This window comes from Diceros bicornis, chromosome 1, assembly GCF_020826845.1.
Source record: "Diceros bicornis minor isolate mBicDic1 chromosome 1, mDicBic1.mat.cur, whole genome shotgun sequence".
In the NCBI taxonomy this organism is placed as follows: Eukaryota; Metazoa; Chordata; class Mammalia; order Perissodactyla; family Rhinocerotidae; genus Diceros; species Diceros bicornis.
The window spans coordinates 92161675-92180030 of record NC_080740.1 but is presented as its reverse complement, the minus strand read 5'-3'; the positions used below and the strand labels follow the sequence as shown (position 1 = coordinate 92180030).

The 18356-nt window shown below is 49.8% G+C and overlaps 1 protein-coding gene across 2 annotated transcripts in view; it reads left to right on the top strand.

Moving 5' to 3' along the window:
• Positions 1-18356, top strand: part of ADAMTS2 (ADAM metallopeptidase with thrombospondin type 1 motif 2) — a 209690-nt gene that overhangs the window by 166715 nt on the left and 24619 nt on the right. For both annotated transcript variants that reach the window (XM_058547620.1, XM_058547621.1), the window contains exons 11-13: positions 13517-13662; positions 16118-16293; positions 17399-17532. In XM_058547620.1, the coding sequence (XP_058403603.1) occupies positions 13517-13662; positions 16118-16293; positions 17399-17532 (456 nt within the window). The remainder of the gene's footprint in view (positions 1-13516; positions 13663-16117; positions 16294-17398; positions 17533-18356) is intronic.

Sequence of the window (18356 nt, the reverse complement as noted above, 5' to 3'; positions counted from 1 at the left end):
TCAGGCCTGGAAAGGCCCCCAAATCACCTGGGTTTCCCCCATGCAGGTCTTAAATTCCGGTTAATTTTAGTCCCCGGTGGAGCTTCTTAAAGATACAGGTTCCCAGGTCCACCCTGAAGATTTTGGCTTGGGACAGGATCTGGAATAGTTTTTTTTTAAATTATAGTAAAATTCACATAATAGAAAATTCACCATTTTAACCACTTTGAAGTGTACAATTCAGTGGCTTTCAGCACATTCACAATGTTGTGCAAACCATCACCACTATCTAGTTCTAGAACTTTTTCATCACCCCAAAAGGAGGCCCCATTAAGCAGAGACTCCCCATTCCCCTCCTCTCTCCAGCCCCTGGCAACCACTAATATGCTTTCAGCCTCTATGGATTTTCCTATTCTGGAATTTCATATAGAAGGAATCATACAACGTGTGCCCTTTTGTGACTGGCCTTTCTCACCGAGCATAATGTTTTCAAGGTTCATCCGTGGTGTACATGTCAGTGCTTCCTTCCTTTTTAAGGCTGAATAATATTCTGCTGTATGGATAGACCACATTTTGTTTATCTGTTCATTCATCGATGGACATTTGGGTTTTTTCCACCTTTTGGTATGTATGAATAGTGCTGCTATGAATATTCGTGTGCATGTTTTTGTTTGAAGACCTGGGAATTGGTATTTTTAAGAGGTGCCCCAGGTGATTCAGCTGTGCCCCCAGACTTACTGAACTGTTAAAAGTCGGAGGTGGGATGTTGTTAGTAATATGCCAGGGACCTGGTAAAACCAGAACTGATTGCGTAGCCCTGCTCCCCACAGGAGGTGGATAGAGGGAACGGGGCCAGGGAGCATTTGCCGTAAGCCCAGTGGGGAGCTCAGTGAATGCTAAGGTGGAGGGTAAGACTGCAGTCCACTTCTCCCGTCCACTTCCTCCCAGTCCACCCTGGGCAGAGAAGGTAGATGCAGTGGGAGGCACACCCTGCAGAGGTGTGCTCATTGCGGGGGTCGGGGGGTGGCGGGGGGTGGTTGTGGCTGGCTGTCACCCCACAGGAGCCCTGGCCACTGGAGAAGCAGACCAAAGAACGCTGATGGGGTGGGTGGGTCTGCTGAGGAAGGTGGGCAGATGTGGCCAAAGTGTCCTCTCCCCACAGAAACCACTGACCCAGTCACAGTCCTTCACTCTTTTTGGTGGTGAGACCCTTTGTTCATTCAGTCCAGTAAATAAAATCACCATTTTATGTATTAAGAAACAGCGCTGTGCTGACTGAGGGGGCGGAGCTGGGGCTGGCTCAGCCTGCCCCAGTTCACAAGAGTGCAGGTTGGGAACTGACCCAGATCAGGGTTCTCAGTGTAGGGGTGTGGGGTGGAGGGGGAAAGAGAGGGAGGATGAGGGAGGGTCTCCTGGGGGCCTATAAGAATCCTCCGCCCGTGTGCGTTTGTATGATTCAATATCTTACTTATTATTGCAGTGTAATTTTATATTGGAAAGCGACCATTCTTTATTTCCCCCTTTCCTGCAAGAAAAGCCACAGGGACAAAGAGAGAGAGCAGTGGGGAGGGAGCAGGGGGAGGTCTGGCCAGGTTGGAGAAATATCAGGACACCAGACAGCAGCGTCTCAGGACCCCAGGCTGTGCCGCGTGGTGTTCAGGCCCTGGTCACAGCCACCTTGCCTGGGCTCCTCATTGTCCCCACTCCTCAGAGGCCGTCCCAAGCACGTTCTCACCTCTTGGCGTCCACCGCCACCTCGTACCCCTGCTTCCTCACCGTGCGTGAATCTGCCACTTCCCAGAGGTGGAACAGTCTCTATCCATCCTCATACGCAGAGATGACCTGGGGAGAAGGAGCAGAGGTACAGACGAGCCGCCCTGCCCTCGCCCTTTGGTTTCACTGTCTGCCCGGGGTCCGCTGTGGGGCCGGGTAGGCAGGGGATGGCAGCAGTACCCTTGGGGTTCAGGGCCCGGGGTCTCAGCGAGTGAAGCAGAGAGCATCAGGGCGGTGAGGAACGAGGGCCGGGGGTGCACAGCTTTCCCATGGAATCAAGAGTTTCAGCCAGGCGGGTTTGGCTGAGAGGGGAGAGATGAGCATGTTGCCCTTGGGTGAACCTGGGCGGTGAACCTGAGATGAGGGTGAAGAGGCTCCACGTCACTCAGCTCCACATTCGTTCGTTCATTCATTCGTTCATTCATTCATTCCATGTGTCAGGCCCACTCCGCCTCTATCAGACCTCGCTGTCTGTGAGGGTCGACCATGAACGTGAAGAGGCAGCGGTGACATGGTAGTGAGGAAGGGGATGGGGACTGGCCTGTTGGGGAGCTCAGAGAGGCTTCCCAGTCAGTGACCCCAGCAAAGGGTAGAGGGAAGTGGGACCAGCAGTCCAGGTGGGGAGACCACGCTGGGTGGGAGCTTGGCGAGGAGGGCTGGGGAGGGCAGAGGAGAGGAGCATGGTGTTTGAAGATTAGTGTGTTAATAGAACATTTGAGGTATAGTAAAGCCAGCAGATGAGGAAATGATTGCCATTGAGAAGATAGTTGCTCCTCGTGGATCCCAAAAGGAGGGCCACACCGGGAAGCACCACGTGGGTCAGGAGGCAGAGGGAGGGGAGTGTTGTTTCTGCAGGAAGAAACGGGTGAGGCAGGGTGAGCAGGCTTGGGATTGACTAGTTTGGGTAATTTCAGCTGCTCTGGGGCATAGGGGCTGCCCTTAGTTGTCTGGTACCTGGCCCTGGGTGATTAGGACAAGTGGTCCAGAGTGTGAGGGCCTGATAGAGGAGGTGGCTGGGGGTGGGCTCTGGATTGGGTGGTTTGCATTTGAAACTCACGCCCGCTAGTGAATTGTGCACTGTCTCTAGGAGTCAGCTACCCTGGGAGGGCAGTCCCTCCAGGTTCAGCAGGCCCCAGATGTCAAAGCATCAGAATCCAGAAAATAAAAGACATGGTTAACACACATGGCTCCCCAGGAGGCTGGGGAGAGGGTGGGAGAGAGGGAAGGACTGCCTGAACTAACGATGGCACTTCCTATGCTTGTTCGGTGTCCTGTCCTGTCCAGGGTGCTGAAGACGTTGTCAGATCTGCTCTCAGACCAGCATGCCCTGTGGCCACACAGCATGTGCCCCAGATACCCTGGAGCCAGAGTCAGGCCAAGCACAGAGAGTCCTCCCAGGGGCCTCTGCCCCGCAGGCCGGGCTGGTGGGATCACCTTGCCCTCCCTGCCCTAGCCAGCATCAGGGCGGCAAGTGGGGTGCAGGCCCAGCTGGGTCGAAGATGGCCCCTGCCTCAGTGTGTCTTGGCAGGAAAGGGTCCTCATGTGCTCTCACATTCACGTGCAGTATCTTGGGGCAGCAACACCCACCCTAAGTTTTCAGAAGCTCCTTAGAAGGACTGTTTCAGAGACCTGTGGCCAGTGCAAAGGTCCTGTGATGCCCCTCTGTGGGACCTCGCGTTTCCCTGCACCGTTGAGAACTGGCAGGCAGGCATAGTGACAGGCCTGGGTCTGGGCACAGGAGTTCAAGCCCTGGGTCCCTCCTTCCTCATAGTGTGACCTTGAGCCATCCTTCCGCCACCGGGCAAGTTACCTAAGTGTCCAACTCGCTTATCCTCACATCCTGGCACATGGTACCCGCTCGAGACTTGCTGCTGGTTGGAGGATGGAAACCCGGGACCAGAGCGGATCAGAAATGCTAAACGCGCACTTCCTGAAAAGAACAGTCTGCCTTTTAGGCTGTCAGACCAACCTGGCAGTGTCCCCAGCCCTGCTTAGGTGCACAGTGCTCTCTGCATACTTGTCCCAGAGGCAGCCTGGTCTGTCCGTGGTTATGTGACGGGCTCCCAGTTCACCCAGGACACGGGACTTTGTGCTTCTCAGTGTTTAAGCCTCTCTATTGGATGAAATATTTGTAGGCATTTAAACATATATTTATAAAACATTTTAATAACATTAAACGTTTCCCTTATAATAGCACTGAGGTATCAGAGTATGAAATTGTTCATTTGGGGTAATGCACTCTGTTAAATGCTTGTAGTTCTTCTCCAGGAGGAACTAAACCAAAACATAGAGGGTGGCTTCTGAGTGGTGGAATTGAGTGATTTCCTTTCTTTCTGCTTTGCCTTGTTTTCATGTTTTCTACAACGCACATGTATTGCCTCTGTGCATTTGGACCCTGGTCTGCGGAAGAGATGGACGATCACTCCGTGGGCCTGTGGGGTGTCCTGACTTGTCCCCTGCCCAGCTCTCCATTTCCACACTGGGGACCAATTTGTTCAACAGGGATGGGGGGGGCCACCCTGTGGCCTTCTTCATCCTCCTGGCCCTTGGTTCCCCTGGCCACCAGTGACTTAGATGCCAGGCCCCAGTCACAGCCTTGTGAGATGCCAGGACCCCTTGCTCACTCCCTGTCTTAGTCAACTCTGGCTGCTATAACAAAAATGCCATAGACTAGGGGGCTAAAACAACACGTATTTATACCTCACAGTTCTAGAGGCTGGAAGTCCGAGATCAGGGTGCCAGCATGGTCAGCTTTGGGTGAGGGTTGCAGACTGCCATCTTCTCACCATGTCCTCACATTCCAGAGAGAGAAATCATCTCTCTCATGTCTTATAATGGCACTAATCCCATTCCCATAGGCCTCTTCATCTCCCAGAGGCCCCACATTCTAACACCATCACATTGGGGGTTAGGCTTCAACATGGGAATTTTGGGGGGACACAAACATTGAGTCCACAGCATTCCCTGACCTGGGCTCTCCCCTCTCAACCACAAGCTGAGGGCAACACCAGCCAGCATTTCTGTGGGTTCTTCCCTCCCTTCCATGGTTGAGTGAGGGGAGCTCTGGGGTGAGAGATGAGGTAACCATGGCCCGGAAGGACATGACCAACATCACTGGTGGCCTGCAGCCAGGCCTGCCTGACTCCAGGTGCTTCGTGACTGTGCTTGGTGGCCATGTGCCCAGGTGCCCAGAGCCTGGGAAGGAGAATCCAGAGTGGCTGCCTCTGCAGTGCCTCACATGGGCTCAGGATAGTGCAAAGGCAGGCCTGGGAGTGCTCCGGTGGGTGAGGAAGGGAGAGAGGCCTGTGTTAGGAAGGAAGAGGTGAGGCAGGCTCCCAAGCAGAGATGTGCACAAAGGCAGGGAGGCAAGGAAGGGCCTGCCTGAGAGACAAAACCAGGAGGACACATGGGAGTGACTCGGGCATGGAGATGGGAGCATAGCTCCCCTGGAAAGGGGCTCTGAGACAGAGCTTGATTGCAGGCATTTTCCTGGGGAGCGCTCTCAGGATCAACACCTGTGGGGAGAGTGAGGCATTGAACAGCAGTGTGGCCACAACGCAGGGCTCAGTCGACCCCATCCAGAACTCTGGGCTGGTCTGGCCTTTAGAATTGTCCCCAACCTTGACCATGCATTGGCTCTTGCTGTCCCCAGGAAAAGGGCATGACCCTGGACAAGGCTCTTTGGCTCTCTCTTGGGCTGAGGGCATTTCCTGTCAACTGTCAGCCACGAGCAAACCAGCACTCTTCGTGGCTGGGGGAATGAGAGCCTCGGTCCTGAAGGGGATCCTCACGCTGGTGGCAGCGGCGTGTGTCAGCTACACTGGGTGTGGGGGAAGGAAGTGGAGCGGCGGGCCTCCTGAGCAGAGGCACTCGCAGTGGTGGCGAGGAAAGCAACCAGCGTGGAGAGATGGGAGGGAGATGAAGCGGAAGGAGTGAGGAGGCGCCAGTCACGCAGGGCCTTGGATGCCAGGCCAGCAGGCTTGTCCAAATCCTACAGCAGTGGGGAGCCCGAGGAGGTTTTGAGAGGAGAGCGGAGGTGGATCCACCAGGAAGCTTACGAGGCATGAGCTTCTGGGCTCCTCACTTGCACTGGGCCCTTCTGAGGTCCTGGGAGGGACCTCGCAATGTGTTCACATGGTCATTATGTTTTCATAAATTTTGCAAAAGTAAGATATTTTAACCATAATCAATGAAGATCACTTCTCTTTTCCCCCCTCCTTCCCCTCTGACGCACCTCTCCTCCTGTCAGCTGGCATGAGGGGCCATGAGTGCTCTGTGGCTTTGGCTAAGGAGAAATTGAATGTGGGGTATATTCGTTGGCTCATTTACATGGTTCTCAATATCTTTCATGTTTAGTTAATTATTGTATCTGTCCAGGTATAAGAATAACTTCCAGAAATACTCCTTCCACCTCTGTGCCAACTCACCAGGGGAGTCCATACACACACCGGGGACATTTGGTGTCAAATATGTGCTGTGTGCAGCCCATTCTCCTCAAATCATTGGAGAAAAGATGCCTCAACTGTACCTGAGGTCATGGCTGCTTCTGTACTGGCAACGATTTGTTTTCCTTTGGGGTTTGTCTTGTGGATGGGTTCCTTTGAGCACAGATCCAGCTTGGATATTTCTTTAGAAAGGCTGAGTGTAACAAGACGGTCTGCTTGAGAGAAAGCTCTTCAAGCCTCACAACGTATATATTAGGACACTAAGGGACGGAAACTAAAATACATTTTCAAAGACCAGGAGAGAAACTTGAAGGCAAATGGGATGCAAAAAGTTTGTTCAGAATGTGGACAAAGGTTTAATACACCAGTTTAACTTCAATTTTGAAAGTTGTTTTGGAATGCTTCGATAAAATGAGAGAGAAATTACAGACTTCTGACTTGGATATATGTGTAAAGGTACCTACTTTTATCATTTTTAAATTTATTTATTAAAGAAAATTCAGATAAAAATTAATGGGAAGTAAATAAAAGTTTAAAAATAAGTACAGGTATCAGTAGAAATAACTCTGACTTCAAAAACTTAATTATATAGCAAAAACAGATTTCAGAGTAAACCAAAAGCAGTCATTCATTAGGAGAAAGAAAAATGTCAAAGAGAAGTAATGGGCAGGCTCCTGGAATGTTTGACACTCTAACTAATGAAGAGGAGTGAATCTGATGAACACCTCGGAAAATCATCTAAAGTTTGTTCTGATTTGACGTGAAATGTTGATAACATCAAAGACATTACAAAGCTCAGAATGTTGTCCCTACAATAAGAATGTCGACAGCAAGTTACTGAGTGTTGCTAATGCAAAGGGCGTTTAAAATCAGGCTCTAGGGGCCGGCCCAGTGGCGTAGCGATTGGGTGCGCGAGCTCCGCTTCGGCGGCCCAGGGTTCGCAGGTTCGGATCCTGGGCGTACACCGTCGCACGGCTTGTCAAGCCATGCTGTGGCGGCGTCCCATATAAAGTAGAGGAAGATGGACACAGATGTTAGCCCAGGGCCAGTCTTCCTCAGCAAAAAGAGGAGGATTGGCGACAGATGTTAGCTCAGGGCTAATCTTCCTCACACACAAAAAAATGAGGCTCTGACCAAGAAAACTTGAAATGCCCTGAAGTCCTCATCAGGAAGCAAACTAGACAGCAGTTTCTCTAAATTTGGTCATCTAAATATTCACATGACATCACCAATAACTTCTCCAAGTTATCCGTAAAAACAAAAAGAAAATATTTCCCTCAACATGCTAGAACAAGGGTTGGCAAGGTACGGCACACAGACCAACTCCCCACCTGCTGCCTGTTTGATGTGATTCACATTTAAATTCACCCATTTAAAGTCTATAATTCTGTGGTTTTCAGTATATTCGCGGAGTTGTGCAACCATCACAGCAATCAAATTTTAGATCATTTTTATCACTCCAAAAAGAAGCCCGTACACATTAGCAGTCACTCCAGCTCATCCTCCTGGACCCCTGCCCCAGCCCTGGGCCGTCACGAATCTACTTTCTGTCTCCGTAGATTTGCTTCTTCAGGACATTTCATATAAATGGATTGTACAATGTGTGTCCTTTTGACTGGCTTCATCAATTAGCATAACGTTTTCAAGGTTCATCCATGTTGTAGCATGTGTCAGTACTTCATTCCTTTTTATTGCTGAATAATACTCCATTGTTTGGATATACTGTGTTTCATTTATCCATTTGTTAGTTGGTGGACATTTGAGTTATTTCCACTTTTCAGCTATTATGAGAAATGCTGCTATGAGCATTCGTGTACAAGTTATTATGTGGATGTGTCATTTTTCTTGGATATATACCTATGAGTGGAATTGCTGAATCTTATGGTAACTCTATGTTTAACATTTTGAGAAACTGCCAGACTGGTTCTCAAAGCAGCTGCACCCTTTTACATTCCAACTAGCAATGCATGAGGGTTCTGATGTCTCCACATCTTTGCCAAAACTTGTTACTGTCTGTGTTTTTATTACAACCGCCTCGGTGGGTATGAAGTGTTATCTCAGGGTGGTTTTCATTTGCATTTCCCTAGTGACCTGTGATGCTGAGCATCTTTTCATGTGCTTAATGTCAATTTGTATATATCTTTTTTGGTTAAATGTATATTCATGTCCTTTGCTTATTTTTAATTGAGTTATTTATCTTTTTATTATTGAGTTATGAGTTCTTTATGTGTTCTGGATACAAGTCTCTTATCAGGCTTATCAGATATATGGTTTGCAAATATTTTCTCCCATTCTGTGGACTGTCTTCTCACTTTTATGGTAGTATCATTTGATGCACAAAAGTTTTTAATTTTGATGAAGTCCAATTTATCTATTTTTTTTTGTTTCTTGTGCTTTTGGTAATATATCTAGGAAACACTGCCATTGAGTCAAGATGTATTCCTGTGTTTTATTCTAAGAGTTTAGCTCTTACATTTAGGTCTATGGTCCATTTTCAGTTAATTTTGTGTAAAGTGTGTGGAAGGAGTCCAACTTCCTTCTTTGGCATGTGGATATCCAGTGTCTCAGCACCATTTGTTGAAGAGACTGTTCTTTTTCCATTGAATCATCTTCGCCCCCTTGTTGAAAATCAGTTTTCTGTGTGTCAAGGTTCATTTTTGGACTCTGCATTCTATTCCATTCATAGATTTGTTTGTCCTCATGCCAGGGCCGCACTGTCTTGATTACTAGTTTTGTAGTAAGCTTCCATGTAGGGAAGTGTGAATCTTCCCACTTTGTTCTTTTTCGAGATTGTTTTGTCTGTTCCTGGTTCTTTGACTTTCCATATAAATTTTAGGAGGGGTTTCTCAATTTCTACAAAATTCTAGCAGGAATTTTGATAAGATTGCATTGAATCTATAGATGAATGTGGGGAGTATTGCCATTTTACAATCTGATCCATGAACATGGGATGTCTTTCCATTTACTGAGATCTTTAATTTCTTTCAACAATGTTTTGTAGTTTTCAGTGTACAAGTTTTGTACTTCGTTTGTTCAATTTATTGCTAAAGTTTTTCTTCTTTTTGATGCTATTGTAAATAGAGTTGTTTTCTTAATTTTATTTTCAATTTTCATTGCTAATTTATAGAAATACAATTGATTTTTTTACATTGATCCTGTATCCTGCAGTCTCACTGAATTTATTTATTAGCCCTAGTAGTTTTTAGTGGATTCCTTAGGATTTTCTATATAGAAGATCATGTCATCTGCAAATAGAGACAGCTTTATTTCTTCCTTTCCAATATGGACACCTTTTATTTCTTTTTCTTTCCTAATCGTCTTTGCTAGAACTTCCAGTACAATGCTGGCTAGAAGTGGTGTGAGCAGACCTCCTTGTCTTGTTTCAGATTATAGGGGAAAATCATTCTTTCTTTCACCATTAAGCATGATGTTAGCTGTGGGTATTTCATCAATGTCCTTTATCAGGTTGAGGAAGTTCTCTTCTATTTCTAGCCTATTGAGTGTTTTTTTTCAGGAAAAGAAGTTGGATGTTGCCAAATGTATTTTTGAGTCTTGAGGTGATCATATAGTTTGTCCTTTATTCTATTAATATGGTTTATTAGTTGATTGATTTTCAGCTGTTAAACCCTGCATTCCTGGAATAAATTTCACTTGTTCATGATCTATAATCTTTTAATGTGGTATTGGGTTTGGTTTGCAAGGATTTTGTTAAGGATTTTTATGTCTATTTTCATAAGAGATATTGGTCTGTAGTTTTTTCTTGTGATGTCTTTGTCTGTTTTGGTGTCAGGGTAATACTAGCTTCACAGAATGAATTGGGAAATCTTCCATTTTTTGGAAGAGTTTGTGAAGGATGGTGTTAATTTTTCTTTATATGTTTGGTAGAATTCATCAGTGAAGCCGTCTGAGCTTGGGCTATTATTTGTGGGAAGTATTAAATCACTAATTTAATCTCTTTATTTGTTATAGATCTATTCAGATTTTCTACATCTTATTAAATCAGTTTTGGTAGGCTGTGTCTTTCTAGAAATTTGTCCCTTTCCAGTGCTCTTTATTTTTTCACGTGGATTTGAATTATTCTCTGATATCTGAGGCTTGCTTTCAGCCTGAATAACTTCCTTTAGTATTTCTTATATGGCAGGTTTGATAGCAATGAGTTCTCCCAGTTTTTATTTATCTGGGAATATTTTTATTTCACCTTCATTGTTGTGAGATAATTTTGTTGGATATGATTCTTGGTTGACACCACTGCCTCTGGCCTTCATTGTTTCTGATTAAAAGTCAGCTGTTAATCTTACTGGCTTTTCTTGTGCACAATGAGCCATTTTTCTTTTGCTGCTTTCAACACTTTGTCTTTCAGTAATTTGACTATAAAGTGTCTGGGTGTGGATCTCTTTCCATTTATCCTACTTGGAGTTTGTGAAATTTTTTGGATGTGTCAGTTAATGTTTTTCATCAAATTTTGGAGGTTTTCAGACATTATATTTATGAATATTTTCTGCTCCTTTCTCTATGTCTTCTCCTTCTGGCACTTTTGCTATGCACGTTTCAGTGGACTTAATGGTCTCCCATGTTTCTCGGAGGCTCTGTTCATTTTTCTTTATTCTGTTTTCTCTCTGCCCTTCAGATCACGTAATTTCTATTGATCTATATTCAAGTCCATGGATTCTATCTTCTGCCAACTCAAATCTGCTGTTGAGCCATCTAGTGAATGTATCATTTCAGTTTTTGTACTTTTCAACTCCAGAATTTCTATTTAGTTCTTTTTATAGTCTCTATCTCTTTCCTGATGTTCTCTGTTTGGTGAGACGTTGTTCTTAATGCTCTCTTTTAGTTCTTTTAACATGGTTTCCTTTTGTTCTTTGAGCATATTTTTGATAGCTGTTTTGAAATCTTTGTCTGCTAAGTCCAACATCTGGGCCTCCTCAAGGGTAGTTTCTGTTGTCTGCTTACTTTCCTCTGTATGGGTTACACTTTCCTGTGTCTTTTCATGTCTCAGAAATTTTTGTTAAAACTGGACATTTTAGATAATACATTGAAGAAACTCTGGGTATTGATTCCCCTGGATCTTGTTGTGCTGTTTTTTTTCTTGTTTACTTGTTTATTTGTTTAGTGACTTGGCTTCACAGTTTCAATAAATTCTGTTTGCCCTTCAGTGTGCAGCTGCTGATATTGCCACTGAGAAGTCACAGCCTTGGGCATGTGCATAGGCACTCTGATCTCATAGCTCCCACCTCCACCCCAGGACGATGGGATTAGCCAGGCTTTCTTTGTCTCTTTGTCTTCCCACTAAACTTCTGGCTGTTCTGCCTCTATTGGTATCATACCAAATTAGTTTTCACAGCTAACTGATTGCTCTGTTGTTTTTGATAATGCCCTGGGGTACAACTTATCTACAGTATAACCCGGTTAAACTCTAGTCCCTTAACAGGGGCAGGGTGTTGCCAGTCTTTGAGGCTTGCTCAGACCCCAGGAGGGCTCTTAGCTGTCTTTTTCCTGGTTCTCTGGTACACTTCTAGTTGGTTTATCATTTTACTTCTTGCTGCTAGTATCATGGAGCTACTGGCCTCTTCTTAGTTGTGCATTACCAGATTTCTTTTGTTTTTGATAATGCCCTTAGGCATGAACTTCCCCATGCTCTGTTCCAAATAAAGTCAATCCCCTTAGGGAGAGCTCTCTATTCTGCTTTTTCCTCTGGGAAGACCACTGTACCACTGTACCGGAGCTAGGGACAGGGTGGCTCACTTTTCCCAGAGTGACACTCCTGGTCTACAAGTGGGTCACTACATGGGGATGGTAGCCTCTAGTCTTTTTGGCTTGCCCCTTTCAGCGTGAATCCTCTGCCCTACAAGCAAGTTGGGGAAGGGACTATCAAGGTCCAGTATTCTTGGCCTGCCATACCTGGGAGTGGGGACTGGGTGAGTGAAGGGAGCCCCAGTCCTTCTGTCCACCCCAACCTGGAATAGACTTTCTGCAACACAGAGTTGAGAGGTATGGGAGGTGCCAGTGGCTTGCCTTTCCCAGGGTGAAACCATAGCCCTAGACTGGGAGTGGGGAAGATAGGGAGCTCTGTCTTCCAGGCAGTAAAGTTTCCGTCACACTGAACTGGGGAAGGGATGGGAGAGGGGTGTGGCTCAAATGCCATAGACTTTCATTGTTCTTACCAAGATTTAGTAAATTTTCTTGAATAAATTTTTCTCCATTTCTTATATTGACCTTAGGATAATCTTCAGATACTTTAAATGGTTATTTTTAAAAAATAATTTTCACCAGTTAAATGAGTTTAACTGAGGAGAGAGATCACCAAGCTCCTTGCAGCTCTATTCTAGAAGTTTCCGTTTGCTGCTTGTTTTTGTAAATAAAGGTTTGTTGGAACACAGCCATGTCCATTCACACATGTTGTCTATAGCCACTTTCAGGCTCCAGCGGCAGTTGAGTAGTTGCAACAGAGACCATACAGCCTGTGAAGTCCAAAATAGATACTGTCTGACCCTTATAGGAAAAATTCACTGAGGAATGCCTGCATTATCTTTCTCTTCTTTCTATGGAAAATAATACCACAAATTTATTATCGTGTGAAGAGGGGATGAAAGAGTATGCAGTTAGAATTGCAGGAAATGTTGTATTGGTCAATCGATTTGAAAAAAATCATTGTTCTCTGTTGTTGGTTGTTTGTGGTATTGGTCAATTTTTAATATTTTGTGATGTGTTTTCTTCTTCTAAATCAATATTCCATTTTATACCTAATTTAGTATTTTTAATTTTGCAATGTTCTCCTTCAAGTGGGCCCTAAATTGTATAAGCTTCCTGCCCGTGGGAGGAAAGGGAGCAGTGTGATCAGATTCAAGCTGTAGAATTGTGTTTTCTGTGCTCCAGTGTTCTACTTACTGTATTCATGAATTTTTACCATGTCAGCATATCACCTGTCCTTCATTTCCGTATTTCCTTTAAATCGGCTTTTTTACTTAAACGAGTAGATCTTGTATGTCTCTGGAGTCGCTGGCTTGACATCTTTATGAATGTCCCCTGTGTGGGCACACCGTCTTCACCTAGAGACAAATGTGGGGCAACCTGTGGCCAGGGGGACAGAGGAGGCTGGACAAGGTGCCCAGGATGGTGGGAGGCCCTGGCGGTGGTCGAGGGAAGCTGGGTGCACCAGCACCTCCCTGGGCCTCCTGATGGGACTCTGAGCATCTGGGGGCATGTAGCGTCTGCTCTCCTTGTGCTTCCAGGCCAGGCAGTTGTCACCGGCACTGCAGGCTGAAGGTGGGGAGCATGCGAACGGTGGGTCAGGGAGTGACCATCTGTCTGTCTTTCAGCACTGCTTTAAAGGACACTGCATTTGGCTGACGCCTGACATCCTCAAACGGGATGGCAACTGGGGCGCCTGGAGTCCATTCGGCTCCTGCTCACGCACCTGTGGCACAGGTGTGAAGTTCAGGACCCGCCAATGTGACAACCCACAGTGAGTTGGCCCTGATGTTTCCCAACTTTCCCGGGTGGGAGCTGTGGTCCCCAAGGCCCCTCGCTAGCACCCCTGTCCTGCATGGCCCCTGTGAGCCACACATCAGTTCTGGAGAGGGTATGAGGGCAGGTAGCCCCGGCCCTCCTCACCCTCCCTGGGAGGAAGCTGAGACTCAGAGAGGGGAGGGCTCAGGCCCCGCGGCCACTCAGCCTGCTGGGGGCAGAGCTGGCCCTGGAAACCTGGCCTCCTAACCCACTGGGGCCATCCCCCTACCTGGCCTGTGCCCTACTCTAGACGCTGGTTCACTGTGTCCTGCATGGTTGAGGGCGTCAAGGATAGAAGGTGGAACACAGGCCAGGAATTGGGGATAAGGAGGAGGGCTCTCTCGGGCCCCAGGATGCCAGGAGCCTGAGCAGGGGAGCAGCTGTTTGCCATCAGGCGAGGTGCAGGGTCAGTGACATGCCCCCTGTGCCCAGCTGCCTAGGGGAGAGACAGCCTGGAGAGGCCGCCCCTGGGCCCACCAGACTCCCCCAACCACCCTCCCCATCCTGCCTCCGGTGCAGGCGCCAGCCCTGTGCTGGGCTGCCCTCCCCCAGACCCCTCCTCCACCGCTCCTGGCCCAGCCTCTTTCATGTCCACGCCCGCCTGGCCGCTCCTCCTGCCTGAACCCTCGGCCTTGGCCTTGCCGGGTGCAGCACCAGAGGGAGGGTGTGGAGCCAGAGCGCCTGAGCCCTGTGTGACTCAGTTAGCACTCCGGGCCTCAGGCAGCCTGCCCTGTGGGGTTATCGTGGGGGCACGTGCAGTAATGTGCACAGCGCCTGGTGTGCAGGAAGACCCCCTCACAGACGCCAGCTCACTCTGGTCTTTCCCCCGCCCAGCAGAGGCCCCTCGACTACTGGGAGACATGTGGCCTTTGCTTTTCTTTGACCTGTCCAGTCTTTTAAAGATTTTGATTTACATCAAAATATTAAAAATTTGGAATTTCACATAAAAAAGCAAACCAGATTTCTACCTTCCAAATTGGGCACCATAGCAATGCCAGGCCCAAATACAGGCTGGTGGGCGACTCAGGCTGCCCGCTCCGTGGGCAGCCCCACCCAGCCATGTTCACTCACCCCCTCCACCCACCTGGACCCCGGAGATATTTGGGTTGGGGCCCTACACCCTAAGCCACAGGCTTATTACCCTTCTGCTGAGACCATGGCGGGACTGTCTATGCGTATGTATTTTTCTGGTGGAGCAGGTCTCTAGCTTCACCTCAACTTTTCAGAGGAGCCTGTGACCCCAAAATTTAAGCCCCACAGGTCTCTGGGGCCCGTCCAGATGGGCTGGGCTCCGGCCTCTGTGGCAGCTCCAGTGTTCTGCTCCGTCAGGCCACTTTCTCTGGCCAGTTCCTGAACTGGCCGCTGGGCAGCCAGAGGCAGGCAACAGTCACAGCTCTGGGGAGAGGGCTGAAGTCCACATCTGCCGGGGAGGGACCCATGACCCACGGTCCAGTGGTGGGAAAGCCCGCACCTCAAGAACACCTGTGCTTGGGGCCGGCCACCCCAGCTCGAGCCCGGACAACTCTCCTCTGGCTTCTGACCAACTCCCATCCAAAGGCTCCATCCATGGCAAGATGCAGAGGCGGGAAGGGGGCTCAAAGTGCCCTGCCCCCTGTGCTCTCTGTGGCTCTTCCTGTGACACGGGGGTGGGCGGGTAGACAGCGGCGCAGGTGGGGCCTCAGGTTCTGCTGGGCTCTGCCACGCCTGGCGGATGGCGACACAGTGGCCCCCAGCTGCTCCCAGGGCACTGGCCGGCCACGCCCCATGGCCCCACCTGCCAGAGGCACCTGCTGGCCCCCAGCCTGGCCTTTTCTGTGGGGTTAGTGCTTTGTGGACTGGTGTGTTCTCAGCGAAGTGAGGGAATTACAGAAACGAGCCCAGATTCTCTGAAGTAGAGGAAGCCAGTGGTGGCGTGTCTACCACGTGCCGGAAGCTTGTTAAGAGCCTGTGCAGAGGGATTCCATCATCTCAGAATTGCTCTTTGAGGTCCCATCGTGTGTCAGGCATGGGCCCAGGCCCGGATGTAGAGGAGACTCCCCCGGCTTCTCCATCCTGGGGCTCATGGCCCGGGGCCGGGGGGTGGAGGGGACCAGAACCCAAACACCCCGTCACAGGCCTGTTGGTTCACGGTCATAGCAGCGGGAGCTATGGGCGCGGGGGTCTAGCAGATGCTCCCTTCCCATGGGGCCCAAGGAGGATGAGCAGCTCCTCTGTACTTCATGCTCAGGCCCAGGAGGCAGGTGGGTTGCCAGGGGGCCTGTGGCTAGGACGGGGCAGGGCTGGATCCCTTCCCTCAGCAGAGCTGCCCCCAACCTGAGACTCAGCGTTCCCTCTAAACCCCACAAGAGGCACCCTGAGTGCTGGCCTCTCCCTGGGGGCACTGAGCTGCAGGTCTTTGCTTCCTCCTCCAGCCCAGCCAATGGGGGCCGCACCTGCTCAGGCCTCGGCTACGACTTCCAGCTCTGCAATCCGCAGGACTGCCCCGACGCACTGGCCGACTTCCGCGAGGAGCAGTGCCGGCAGTGGGACCTGTACTTCCCGCACGGCGACGCCCAGCACCACTGGCTGCCCCACGAGCACCGGGATGGTGAGCCTGAGGGGCGGGGCAGAGGGGGCTCTCCACGGACAGGCCCGGGGCTTGCGCTGTCCTGTGCCGCCGATGCTGCATGGGCAAGGCTGCCAGCCACCCCAGGCTGCCAGGGCCCACTCCTGGGCTGAGGCGAGGGGTTCATGGCAGGACTGAAGTTCCAGAGGAGCCAGAAAATGGCCTGGCCCAGGATGCAGGGAGAGGGCCCAGCTGCAGGCCTGGCTGGTGCCAGGCTCCTGCTGTCGCCACCCGCTGGAAGAGGCTGGGGTTGTGTGATTAGAACATCTTGGGGATGGGGTGGACCCTGCCAAGGAATGGGGTTACCTCTGGCCTTCTCAGCTTTCAGTCAGAGCTCTCAGTTCCAAGTGTCGGAAAGCATGACTTGATCTGGTTTAAGCATTAAAAGGCCTTTATTGGCTCATAGACTAAAAAATCTGGGAGCTTCAGGCATGATAGCATCTATATTACATTTGGGTCCTCCTCCACCTCATGATGGAATTTTAAACGTAAGTTTCTGTTCCTTCCAGGCATTGGGCAGGAAAGGGTGGCCGGGGCATGGGCCTGCTCAGTGCTGGAGGGGGTGCCGGAGCAGACAGGGTCCCCCTCTCCCTCTCGGAGGGAGGCTGCAGTCTGGCGGCCAGGAGAGATGGTCATCCGATGAGGAGCCAGTGTTTTAGTGACCTCTGAGAAGGAAAAGTATCAGGGACCCAAGACTGAATCAAGGGGCATCAGGCCTTATTTGGGGTTTCAAAGAAGGTTGACTGAAAAGGGTCTTCGGCTGGAGACCTGGCAAACAGCCATGTACCATTGCCCCCATGTTGGGGTCTCCAGGCTGGGCCTCGGGGATCTGAGATGCGGCTGCACCAACAACAGCCTGGCTCAGTTTGGAAAAGCTCCTCCTAAATCCAATACCCCGGAGTCTAAGGCCCTAAGACAGTGATACAAGGGGTTGCAGTCACCTGCCCCAGGGCAAGTGTGCGGGGGGTGGTGTGAATCCTAAGACCCTCCTGGGAGTTTCTCCCTCACACGGAGCGAACTTGAGAAGGAAGGCAAGCAGTGCTGCCGGCACGTACTCCTTGCCGACACCCAGCCGCTCCCATTGCAGCCAAGGAGAGATGCCACCTCTACTGCGAGTCCAAGGAGACGGGGGAGGTGGTGTCCATGAAGCGCATGGTGCATGATGGGACGCGCTGCTCCTACAAGGATGCCTTCAGCCTATGTGTGCGCGGGGACTGCAGGGTGAGTGCCACAAGACCTGGCGGGGCCACAGCGCACCGGCAGCCACGGCTCAGGGCCTCGGCTTCCTGAGGTGGTTGGGAGGATTCGCTGAGGTTAAGCATGCAGAGTGTCAGAAACAGCAACTGCAATGGGGCAGGCTCTTCACAAACGTCGGCTTACCCTCCCCTGTGCCGGGGTCCTCAGACTTGCGTGTGCCTAGGAGCCACCTGGGGAGCTTAGGGGCTCCACGTGAGAGATTCAGATTCTGTAGGTCGAGGCTGGGCCCAGGAGCATGGATTTTTCGAGCCCTCCAGGTGATTCCTTGTGAAGCACTGCCACGTGTTTGCACTCCACTGGGCACTGGACAGCTTCTTCTTGATCAGGGTGGCCCACCATGAGTCTCATTGGTTTGGCTCTTTGTAGAAACACCCTGCTGTATTTTCCATTATTCTTACATCTTTGGCTTCAATCTTAGGCTGTCACAAGAAACAACTGTGGGGTAACTCAGTATATGATAATAACATGAGCACAGACTTTCCCCCTGCCAGACTCCCTAGAAATAACTGGAAGCCTCTGTAGAGTTTGTGTAGATGGGACTGATTGTCGGCATCATAGAGGCTGGCTCTGGTCTTACCTTCCTGAGAAGTGAGCATCCTCAGGGAGTCCCTGGCAGAGAGCCTGGCAGAGTGCCTCAGGCAGCCCCGGAGGAGTAGAGTGAGGCTGGAAGACAAGGAGGTGGAGTACAGGGCAGTTGGGGGTGCGCTTAGGGCTTCTCTCCACTCACATGGTTTCAGTGGGATCCCAGGGAGAGTGAGGGAGGCTCCCCTGCGACATGGCAGCACACG